The 12680-nt window shown below is 39.3% G+C and overlaps 1 protein-coding gene and 1 pseudogene across 1 annotated transcript in view; both read right to left on the bottom strand.

Moving 5' to 3' along the window:
- The window catches only part of LOC142842044 (Y-linked testis-specific protein 1-like), a 132570-nt gene extending 132414 nt beyond the window's left edge, over positions 1 to 156 (bottom strand). Inside the window, 1 exon segment of the mRNA XM_075959025.1 lies at positions 65 to 156. Within this exon segment, the coding sequence (XP_075815140.1) occupies positions 65 to 156 (92 nt within the window).
- Positions 157 to 3629: 3473 nt separating this feature from the next.
- On the bottom strand, positions 3630 to 11284 carry LOC142842043 (RAC-beta serine/threonine-protein kinase pseudogene; annotated as a pseudogene).
- Positions 11285 to 12680: the final 1396 nt, after the last annotated feature.

The following is a 12680-nucleotide window of genomic DNA, read 5'->3' as shown; positions in this document are numbered from 1 at the left end:
GCAGACAGCTCAAGCTAGTTATTACCAGGCTGTTAAGGAAAGAAGCTCGTTGCTCCCAGATTACTCCAGCTGGCCTGCGCGCTCCGACTGCCGATACTCCCTGAACCTGGTGCCTTCTTTCTGAAGAAAGCCATCGCTAGAGAGCGCCATGAACATCGTATTCATCCTCCTAGGCAGCATTGTATTTGCCTTCATCTTTAACATCCTGGAGAAACTATTTCAGGTAAGCAGTATGTATCATTAAAGTAGCTAAAGGCGAGCACGGCCATGTCTTTGAAAAACTGCTGAAAGAGGAAGGGAACTAAGGAAAGAAGACCAAATAACGCCTTTCCTCTCCATAGAGCCCTGATATTTTCGATATTTGTCCCACATAAACTTCTCAAGCTGTCACGACTGAATTCAGTAGTTAGGTTCAGAAAATACATGTGTCACTAATAACATGGTCAGGTTCCACTGATCCTCTCCCTCAGCACAAGAAAACAGGAAAGCTAAACTGGTCTGTTCTTCACCATCAAAGTCTCACCTTAAGAATGGGTCGTTTCTCTTGTCTTCTCTCACTTCTCTGATGGTATCCTGTGTAAATGTGAATTTCCTGGTGTTGGTTTAAAATAAGTGCAGTGAATTTATAATAGAATTAATGTCATATGCCAAGGTTACTACTGAGTTTCATAAAGCAAGAACATGGCTGTACAAGGCAACCTCCATACCTTTTTCTTGAATCTTTGCCTGCACAAAACATTGTACACTTTTCTCAATTTTGTAGTTTGTTTTCAAACTGTTTCCTTTTTGTGTAGAAGCATTTCAATTTCATGTGATCTTTTTTATTGATTTTTGAGATTGTTTCCTATGATATTGTAGATGTGTTCTAAAGTCCTTAAGTGTGTTTCCTATCTTTTACCACACACAAAAGTCACTCCCACGTGTATCATATACTAACATTTAAAGTCATGACTCCACTTTAAGTGGAATCAGTTTCTTTTCTTGTATTTCTCCCATTGCACCCTACTCCATCTCACCATGGAGCCAATTTCCTGTTTTTCCTCCCTCTATGGCTTTAGGAACTGCCAAGTTCTCACAAGTATTCTCAGCTCCAAATGTGTGTGCATGAATGGTACTTAAAATTCCAAGTGCAATGCTTATCATTCATATCAAAACCATGTTTGGAGGCTTCTCCTGAACTTCCAAAGGCCAGACATGACAAGGTGGCATCATTTTTCTTTGTGATTATGGAAAACACAGTTGGCATTCAATGTTTCTCTTCTACATATGCCAATCTATATCACTTGGTGAAATATCTGTTTTTAGCGGATTTAGAAATTTCTAGGCTGCAAAAAAAGTTGTAATTTTTTACAGATAAAAGTGAATGAAAGGTCACCTGAGTCAACCTCTTCTGTACCCCTTCAAAGAAATCCCATTTGGACTACACAGGAACAATGCTGCACATCTCCCAGTCAACAACTTCAATCTTGCCATGTTAACATCACACAGTTGTTATCCATGTACAAAAGAATACTAGTTGATCTGAACAATGTGGAAAATGAGCTCTCTAAACTGGAACAACTCCTTTCTATTAAGGACTCACTTGGCAAAGACCCACTGTAACAGTTCCAGTAGATACTGAGAGTGGAAGCAACCAATAAATTCTACTGATTTAGATTCTTGCAAATGAGTTTTTATTTAAAGGAGTAAGGTGCCAGTATATGCTTAAACACCTAGTATATGCTTATACTTAAGAATCCTTTCCATTTTTACTAAGACACCTTTCATGGGGAAGGAATTTGAATAACAACACAGGAAAAGCCAGTTCAAACCTTTGGGTATTTGACAGAAAGTTGCATTTAAAAGTTTATAGCTGTGATACAACAATCTGAAGTACATTCTGTTGGAAGAGTTTTGTCCGGTAGATTGAATCATAACACCATAGTCATATACAACTTTGATTAAAGTGAGTGAATTGCACAGGCCTACTTTCTGTTAGGAAAACAACTGTTTTTATCAATTTATATAGCTATTATTGGGCTCCCTATAATTTATGTTTTAGAAATTAAGATATTAAAAATTTTTTCATGCTTGATTTAATGATGTAAGTCTTTAACTACTCCTAAAGTCAAATACAATTACCTCTATTTCAATTATCCACTATCAAATAAAGTTTTCTTTTTCTAGTTCCTGAGATAGGTTTCCTTTGTAGCTTTGGAACCTCTCCTGAAAGTAGCTCTTATAAACCAGGCTGGCCTTGAACTCAGTGAGATCTGTCTGCCTCTGCCTTCTGGGTGCTAGGATTAAAGCCATTTGTCACCACCACCCTGCTCAACTAAGCTCTTTTAAAAGTCATTTTAAATGTGTGCAGTTCTCCCTATAGCTTTATTTATTATCCTATTTTATTTTTAAATGAGCGTCTTTATTGCTTATACTATACAAATATGAGGAGTAAGAAAAGCCAGTACGGATCAGAGAGAACTATCAGATAACACACATAAAAACGAAAAAGCAGACGATCCCACACCATCATTACACACCCTCACCCTACTGTTTTTTAATGCCTTTTCTGAGGGGTGTAGTGGGAGAGTAAAACAAGGAAAACTCATTTCCAAATGCCCAGAGATATTGAGGATGGGGAAGCTTGGCCACAGCAGCTGGTGGACACCCTCCTCCACTGTACCCCATGGGATCAAACACTCAGGCTGGTTTTGTGAACTGAGCTCACTCACACATGTGCTGCATACAGCTGTAGGCACCTGTATCCCATGAACCTAGATGTTCAGTGCTAGGGAAGGGTGCTCCCTGGCACCTATCACACTGACACAGATTCTGACTCGCACATTCAACTTAATGCTCCAGAACCGGGGACTGAATGAGGTGGTACTCATCCCAATGTGTACCAGAGACATCTATCCCCATCTCTCTCCCCTTTCAGACTGAAGTCAAGTACAAGGGGCTTATTACTGTCTTGTTGTGAAAAGTGTAACACTCAAGGTTGAATGGGATCCAGCAGGAGACAGGGCTGGCTAGAGGGAATCCCTGGTAAGATATACAGCTGTGAAAAGTAAGGCTGACTCCCAAATGTTCATCCTGCCCTGTGCAAATCAAGAGAGCAGCTTGGGAAAAAGTGGCAGGTTCAAAAGGCCGCTCCTCATTCACCCACCAAGACCCAGTTTGGCTTGGCTCCAGTTTCTATGGTGCCAAATCCAGATGCCTGGACTTCCAAAGGCCTCTGTCTGTCCCTGGACATTATGGTTTATCTGCCTCAGATGAGGTGGTGGCAGATAGGTTGCCCAGATGACAGCATACAAGGACTCTGGTGCTGTAGGGGGCAGGTTTCATCCAAATGTGGCTTTCCCTGGCTTGACTCCAAACCCAGGTGACCACGTGACTCCCCACATTACCCACTTGGAGGCTGTGGTGATATAAATTTCCTCCATCCTCTCATCTGGGAACAGGGAGGCGACTGGAAAAGAGGGTTGCCAGGGCCACTATGACTGGGCAAGAGCTGAAGAAGAAACCAGATATGGAAGTGATAGAGACATGGAAGGGAACACAAACCAAAAGGAAAAAGAATTTTTTTCTCTAAAAGACACCCAGGCAGTGGATGGCAGCCATGCTTCAGTCCTGTGGTGCCAGAGGGCTGTTCAATCTCTGATGCTGGCGGAGAAGGAGAACTGCGAAAGTGCATCTGCTGCTCCAGTTCCAGCAAGCCCAGGCTGTCATAGCGTTCCAAGGGTGTGACTATGATTAACTGGGTGGTAAACTAATCATCAAAGTACCTTGTGTCCAAGTCAGACTTCACCTGAGGTTTAAAAGGTGGTATGAGCTTTCTCTGTACCACATCCTGCCAAGGAAGAAGCTGTGCTCCATGACCTCCTTTACATCACTGAGACCTCCACCAAGCCTCTGCTTAGGGTCCTTCTTCAGTCCAGCCAACAAGGACTTGCCCTCTATCCAAGCATTTCTGGGAAGTAGATCTCTTCCATGAAAATGGCCTCAATGAGGTTCTCAAGATCCTGGTTGTAAAGGACAGGCAGCTACACATCACCTCCTATATGACTGCACTCCAGCCCATCCAGTCCACTGCACAACTGTAGTCATTGTCTTCCTGCTCCTCAGGTGCCAGGAAGTTGGGGTACCACAGAAGGTTCTCATGGTGGCCCCATCACTGCACAAGTCAAAGTCAGTGATCTTGATGTGTTGAAATATGAGCGGCAGGCTGTGTCCCGCCACCTGGCTAGCTTTACCCAAAAAAATTACACGGAAACTGTATTCTTTTAAACACTACTTGGCCCATTATAACTAGCCTTTTCTTGGTTAACTCTCGCATCTGGAATAGCCCATTTTTAATAATGTGCATAGCCCACGAGGTGGCTTACCAGAGAAAATCTGAACCTGTGTCTGTCTGGAGTGGGAGAATCATGGTGACTCCCTGACTCAGCTTTTTTCCAGCATTTTGTTCTTTTTACTCCACTCACCTAAGGATTGGCCTATCAAATGGGCCTAGGCAGTTTCTTTATTAATTAACCAACGAAAGCAACAAATTAGAAAGAAATCACTTTAAGAGGCTGAAACTAATGGGCCAGGCAGTGTTTATTAAATGAATACAGTTTCCGTGTAATTATTTTGGGTATAAAGCTAGCCGTGCGGGCCAGCAGGGTGCTGGGGATGCAGCCCCACAGCTTTTATTACAACATTGATGTGCCCAACTTTTTCCAGAGTAAGGTTTTCCAGCTTGATGTCAGAGTATACCACATTCCTGGAGTTCAAATACTCAAGAGCTGACAGGATCTTTACACCATAATATTGAGACTGATACTCTGTGAAGACTCAAGAGAGATGGAAGAATAGTTCACTGATGTGGGAGTCCCCTCTGTGTGTTGCTTGTATTGGTTAATGAATAAAGAAACTGCCTTGGCCTGATAGGGCAAAACTTAGGTAGGCGAAGAAGACAGAACTGAATTCTAGAGTGAAGAAAATGGAGTCAGAGAGACACCATGGTCCTACCAGAGATAGATGTTCTGACAATTTTTTGGTAGGCCAAAAACTCATGGTGATATATAGATTAATAGAAATGGGTTAAACAAATATGTAAGAGTTAGTCATTAAGAAGTTAGAGCTAATGGGCCAAGGAGTGATTTAATGAATACAGTGTCTGTGTGGTTATTTTGGGGCTAAGCTAGCCAGGCAGCTGGGATGAACAAGCCGACCCTGCTCCTACAATTGATGCTCCACTGTTGTCGACTATATCCATGCAAAACGTGAGAATGCTTGAAAAAATTCTAGATACAAAAATACGGAGTTTAGCACAGCTTTTTGTTTTTTGCTGGTGACATGCCACAGCTTCTTTGAGAGAGATTTTTCCTGACTCAGCAACAGCTGCAGGAAAAAAAGCCAGGCCATTTTGAAATGCAGGCTTTCTGGGCTATGCTACCAGCATGACCTCTGGCTTTTTCAGGAGGTCTGGCTACAGAGCATTTAAATTGGTTTTGTGAGCAGAGTGCTGTGCCTTTCTTGATGGCAATGTGGACTCACTGTGTGCATAATAGTGGGAGAGTACATGTAACTCAGAAGCACAAGCAGCTCTGTCATGCTGGAGTGTGCAGATTTAACAGGAACTACTTTATTTATCATACTAATAGTGCACCTTAAGTTTTAAGCTGGACAGGCAAACAGGTGGTACCATATTACTCCTGCTAATAGTGCAGTTGAAGTTTGTAAGAAGTGCTTAGCATTTTAAAAATTGCTCCTGGACAGTAAAGAATTACAGATTCACAGTAGGACAGATTCAAACATAAAAGACACCTAAATGGGTCACAATGTTGAATAAGTGCATGAAGGCTTGGGAGAGAAGAAAAAGAATATAGACAGTCATAAAATAAAATTAATGCTGAAAATAAACTTAAAGTCTTTTATCTTTTTATTCAAAAATTTACACTTCCTCCCTTCCTCCCATTCCACTCCTGCTCCCCTACTTGCCCTCCTCCCACTGCCTCCCTCCTTAAAAGAGGGCAGGGTACTCTGCCCTGTAGGAGGGCCAAGGCCCTCCCCCTCCATCTAGGCCTAGGAAGGTGTGCATCCAATCTGACTAGGATCCTAAAAAGCCAGTACATGCAGTAGAAAAAGGTCCCAGTGACATTATTTATGAGTCCAGTTTGATCACATGCTCTATCAATCCCAGTCCAGCTGGATTTGGTGAGCTCCCATTAGATCAGTCCCACTGTCTCAGTGGGATGACCAACCCCTTGCAGTCCTGACTTCTTTGCTCATCATCTTCCTCCTTCTGTTCTTCAACTAGTCCTTGGGAACTCAGTCCATTGCTCTGATGTGGGTCTCTGTCTCTATTTCCATCTGTTGCCAGACAAAGATTCTATGATGATATTCCAATAATGATCAGTGTGATAGTGGGGCAAGGACAGTTCAGGCACCCTCTCCTCTGCTGTCCAAGGACCTAGCTGGGGACATCCCCATGGTCACCTGGGATCCCCTCTAGAGCCAAGTCTCTTGCCAACCCTAAAATGGATCTCTTAATGTAGATATCTTCTACCCTGCTCTATACCAGGCTTCCTCTATCTTCACCCTCCCACACCCCCAAGCTCTCCCTAGTCTTTCCCTTATCCGCTTTCCCCAAGTCCACCCTCCACTACCTCCACATGCTCCCAACTTTTGCCTGGCAAACTTGTTTGCACCCAATTTCCATATTTATATTCCCCTTTGATTTCATCTTGTTAATTAGCTCCTCTAGGCTTGCAAACTATAGGCTTAATGTCCTTTGTTTATGGCTACAGTCCACTAATGAGTGAGTGTAGTAATAGGGGCGGCGACGGGGCTGTGTCCCCAGCACCCTGGCTGCCTGCTCAGCTAGCTTTTGCCCCAAAATAACAACACACAAACTGTATTCATTTAAACACTGCTTGGCCCTTTAGCTTTTGCCCTTACTGGCTAATTCTGATATACCGATCAACCCATCTCTAATAATCTGTGACACTGGTCTTACAGGGAAGATTCTAGGTCGGAGCTTCATCGCATGTGTCTGCATGGGAGCGGGGCATGGCATCTCTCTGAGGCATCTGCTCCCGAGAGGAGAGCTGTGGAGTCTGACCTCACTTCCTCTTCCTCACGGCATTCTGTTCTGTTTACTCCACCTACCTATGTCCTAACCAATAAAATGGGCCAAGGCAGTTCCTTTATTAGCCAATGACCTTCCTCCATCAAGTGAGTACATACCATATTCATCTTTTTGGGTCTGGGTTATTTCAGGATATTGTTTTTTATTTCCATAAATTTGCATGCAAAATTCAAGATATCATATTTATTGCCACTGAGTAGTACTCTAATGTGTATATATTCCACACTTTATTTATTCTTCCATTGATGGGCATTTAGGTTGTTTCCAGGTTCTGGCATTTACAAATAATGCTGCTATGAACATAGTCAAACAAATGCTTTTGTAGTCAGATTGGGCATCTCTTGGGTATATTCCCAAGAGTGGTATTACTGGATTCTGAGGTAGGTTAATTAACAATTTTCTGAGAAACCGCCACATTGACATTTAAAGTCATTGCACAAGTTCGCATTCCCACCAGCAATGGATGAGTGTTCCCAATACTCCACATCCTCTCCAGCATAGGTTATCATTGATGTTTTTTGATCTTAGCCATTCTGACAGGTGTAAGATGGTTTGTTTTGATTTTGAATTTCCCTGATCACTAAGGATATTGAACATGACCTTAAGTGTCCTTTGGATATTTGAACTTCTATTGAGAATTCCCTAGTCAGTTCAGTACCCCATTATTAAATTGGGTTAAATAGAATTTTACAGATTAATTTCTTGAGTTCCTTATATAATTTGGAGATTAGACCTTTGTCTGATATGTGGTTGGTTAAGATCTCCCATTCAGGAAAATTCCTTTTTTGTCTTAATGACAGTGTCCTTTGCTTTACATAAGCTTCTCAGTTTCAGGAGGTCCCATTTATTCATTGTTGCTTTTGTTGTCTGTGCTACAGGGGTTCTACATAGGAAGTGGTCTCCTGTTACTATGTGTTGCACTTTCTCTTCTATCAAGTTCAGTGTGTTTGGGTTTATATTGAGGTCTTTAATCCATTTGGACTTGAGTTTTGTGCATGGTGATAGATATGGATCTATTTTCACTCTTTTATAGGTTGTCATCCAGTTATGCAAGCACCATTTGGTAAAGATCCTTTCTTTAAAAAAAAGATGTTTTCTTTTACTGTATACTTTTAGCTCCTTTGTTGAAAATCAGGTGTTCATAGGTTTGTGGGTTAATATCTAGGTCTTCATTTCAATTCCATTAGTTGACATCTCTGTTTTTGATGCCACTACCAAGCTCTTTTTATTACTGTAGCTCTGTAATAGAGTTTGAAATCAGAGATAATAATGTCTCTGGAAGTTCCTTTATTGTATAGGATTGTTTTGGATATCCTGGGGTTTTTCTTTTTCCGCATAAACTTGATTATTGTTCTCTCAAGATCTGTGAAGAATTTTGTTGGGATTTTGATTGGGATTGCATTGAATCTATTATTCCCTTTGGTAGAATTGCCATTTTTACTATGTTAATCCTGCCGATCCAAGAGTTTGGGAGATCCATCCATTTTCTGGTGTCCTCTTCAATTTCTTTATTTAAAGCTTTAAGGTTCTTGTCAAATAGATCTTTCACTTCCTTCCTTAGAGTTACCCCAAGATACTTTATGCTATTTGTGGCTATCATGAAAGTTAAAATTTCTCTGATTTCCCTCTCTGCCTCTCTATCTTTTGTGGATAGGAGGGCTACTGATTTTTTTTAATTCATCTTGTAACCTGCCATATCACTGTAGGTGTTTATCATCTGTAGGATTTCTTTGGTAGAGCTTTTGGGGTCACTGATATACACAATCATATCATCTGCAAATAACAAAAGTTTGACTTCTTCCTTTCCAATTCGAATCCCCTTGGTCTCCTTATGTTGTCTTATTACTATTGCTAGTACTTCAAGCACTATGTTGAAGTGATATATTGAGAGTGGACAGCCTTGTCTTGTTCCTAATTTTAGTGGAATGGCTTTGAGTTTCTCTCCATTTAATTTGATATTAGCTGTTTTCTTGCTGTATATTGCTTTTATTATATTTAGATATGATGCTTGTATCTCCAACCTCTCTAAGACCTTTATCATAAGGTGGAGTTGAATTTTGTCATGCTTTTTCAGCACCTAATGAAGTGATCATATGGAATTTTATTTCAGTTTATTTATATGAAGGATAACATTTTTCAATTTTCATATGTTGAACCAACCCTGCATTTCTGGGATGAAGCCTACTTGATTGTAATGGATAATTTTTTGATGTGTACTTGGATTCGGTTTGCCAGTATTTTATTGAGAATTTTTGCGTCGATGTTCATTAGAAAGATTGGTCTGTCATTCTTTTTCTTGACTGAGTCTTGTGTAGTTTTGGAATCATGGTAATTGTAATTTCACAAAGGGAGTTTGGCAATGACTCTTCTGTTTCTATTATGTGAAATACATTAAGGAGTATTGGTATCAGCTCTTTCTTGGAAGTTCTGGTAAAATTCTGCAATAAAACCTTCTGGTCCTTGCTTTTTTGGTAGTGAGGATTTTTATGACAACTTCTATTTCCTCATGACTTACAGGTGTATTTAAATTGTTTACCTGGTCTTGATTCAATTTTGATATATGGTATTAATCTAAAAACAAGTCCATTTCTTTTACATTTTCCAACTTTGTGGCATATAGGCTTTTGTAGTAAGACCTAATGATTCTTTGAATTCCCTGTGTCTGTTGTTATGCCCTCCTTTTCATTTCTGATATTGTTAATTTGTGTATTCTCTCTCTGCCTTTTGATTAGTTTGGATAGGGGTTTGTCGATCTTGTTGATTTTCTCAAAGAACCAGCTCTTTGTTTCATTGATTCTTTGGAGTGTTTTCTGTGTTTCTATTTTGTAAAATCACCTCAGTTGACTGAGTTTTGTTAAATTGTTTGTATCAGTAAAAAAAATATAAGAAAACACAATAATATACATACTAGACTCTGTGTACTCACCATCTATGTAATGTATATTTTTCTTTACTCCTATTAATATATGACTGTCTGTACTCTGACTCTTTAAAGACTTTACTAATTTCTTTATTTCTTCCCTGACTCAGGGGTGGTTCAGTAGTTTACTGTTCAGTTTCCATTAGTTTTTAGGCTTTCTGGGTGTAGAATTGTTGAATTTTAACCTTATTCCATGGTGATCTGATAGTACACAGGTGGTTACTACAATTTCTTTGTATCTATGGATGTTTGCTTTGTTACCGAGAATGTGATCAATTTTTTAAAAGGTTCCATGAGATGCTGAGAATAAGGTATATTCTTTCCTATTTGGGTTCAATTTTCTATAGATCTGTTAAGACCATTTGGTTCATAACATTTGTTAGTTCTCTTATTTTTCTGTTAGGCTTCTATCTGATTCACCTGTCCATTGGTGTGAGAGGAGTGTTGAAGTCTCCTACTATTAGTGTGTGGGGTTTGATGTGTGCTTTGAGTTCCAGTAATGTTTCTTTTACATAAGTGGGTGCTTTTACATTAGGGGCATATATATTCAGGATAGAGACTTCCTCCTGATGAATTGTTCTTGTTAGGAGTATAAAGTATCCATCTCCATCTCTTCTGATTAATTTAGTTTGAAGTCAATTTTGTTATAAATTAGTATAGCCATACTCACTTGTTTCCCAACCTTTAACTCTGAGGTAATATCTGTCTTTGAGGTTGAGGTGTGTTTCTTGGAAATAATAGAAATATGGAGCCTGTTTTTGTATTCAATCTCTTAGCCTGTATTTTTTTATGTTTAAACAAAAAGGAAGGCTTTAATTTTAATGTAGTAAAATTACATATAACAAAACAGTTATCAAGCAAGAATTACAGTTACAATATTTATATTTACTTTATCTTTTATCATAACTAAGGAAAACTATAACTATAAATTCTTCAACGACTCCAGAAGGATATAATATTACCTAAGAAAACAGGAAGTACACTGTAAGTAACTTTTAAAACTCTAGAAATGACAGAGATATTTTGCTGCCTGAACAGCCACCCAAAGTTATTTTGTACTGTTGGGGCATCCATCTTTATCCTATAGGCCCATAGTATCCAGCAGACTTTTCCATGAAGTTGGAAATTTTAAAGATAGCTTAGTCACTTTCTTTTGTGTCCTGCGAATGTCTCACAGATTCTTTAATGAAGCAGGAACCTAGAAGGATCATCTCACCTTTAGGCAAGTCATCTTTCTGCAGATTCTTCATGTCTAGCTTATGCATCAGTCCAGGCAAGAGCAGTCTCTTGCCCAAATGGCTAACCAACTCCATAAGGATTCTCTTTGATGCCCATCTTTCTCAAGAAATAGATTAGTGCTGCCAGGAACTGATGTGAATCATTGTCATGAAAAGCCCTAGGTTATTAAATATTTAAAAATCCATACTCTGTAGTCTTTGAAAGATATTAAGAATGCCTATCTAACTGAAATATATCTCTATATATCTAGAAAATCTAACTAACATGAGTACAAACTTGACTATTATCGATGATTATCCATTAACAACCTATATTTCCTAATTATACATTACATTTTTAAATAAACTATGAAATTACAATAACTTAATCAAGATCAGAAATATACATATAATAATATTGACCCTAAATTTATATTAATAAATCATAAGTCATACTAATGTGAATTATTCATATCTATATATATCCCCCTTTAAATGTAAAAGAACATTTATAAACAATATTTGGGAATATGAGCATAGTTTTCCTACACTAGAGGAGGTAGGAAACTGGGAAGGGTTGAGTTTTATAGACCACTCTAGTTCCACCTTAGTTTTTCTGCTTCCTAACTGTTGAGTGATGTAACCAGCCTGCTCACCCTCCTGCTGCCACAGACACGCATTTGCCTTGCTGCTATGCCTTTCCCACCATGATGCAGTTTAACATCTGAAACCATAACAAGTCTTTCTTTGGACCACTAGCTCCCAAATAATGACATGGAGACTTCTTATCAAATATGAATGCTTGGCCTGAGCTTAGACTTGTTTTCAACTAGCTCTTAAATTAACCTGTTTATAGTAATCTATGTTCTGCCACGTGGCTCATTACCTCTTTTCAGTACTGTACATCTTCCCACTTTCTTCTTTCTGTCTGGCAAACCCCCTCTGCCAGATCAATTCCCAAAGTTCCTATCTCTGTCGGGAAGTTCCATCTATCCCCTCCTGCCTAGATAACGGTCATTTGGCTCTTTATTAAACCAATCATAAGGTGTCTTAGGCAGGTGAGGTAAAACAGAGACACATCTTTACACATACACAGTATACAAAAAGATTATCCTTATATGAAGTTGTGATCCACAATGAACTTCTCGTTTCTTAAAGTGCTTTCTTGTCAGGTTCATGATCACAGTGGTGAGAAGGTCTCTAACATATGTAGTTACTCTGAATAGCATTCAAAGAATTCATTTTAGCATAATCTACTTTGTTAGGCTCTTCCAATGACTAATCTATCTTCCAATAAACCTCTTCTTCTACAGGGTCCACCAAATCCCAAGAGTGCCAGACACAGATGACTAAAATTCTTATAAAAGGGTCTTCAAGTGATGTTTGGATTCACACTTTAACATTTTCCTTTAACCTCACCATTACTAGA

This window comes from Microtus pennsylvanicus, chromosome Y (assembly GCF_037038515.1).
Source record: "Microtus pennsylvanicus isolate mMicPen1 chromosome Y, mMicPen1.hap1, whole genome shotgun sequence".
Taxonomy (NCBI): Eukaryota; Metazoa; Chordata; class Mammalia; order Rodentia; family Cricetidae; genus Microtus; species Microtus pennsylvanicus.
The sequence above is the reverse complement of the archived record's forward strand: the minus strand, read 5'-3'. Positions and strand labels throughout refer to the sequence as shown.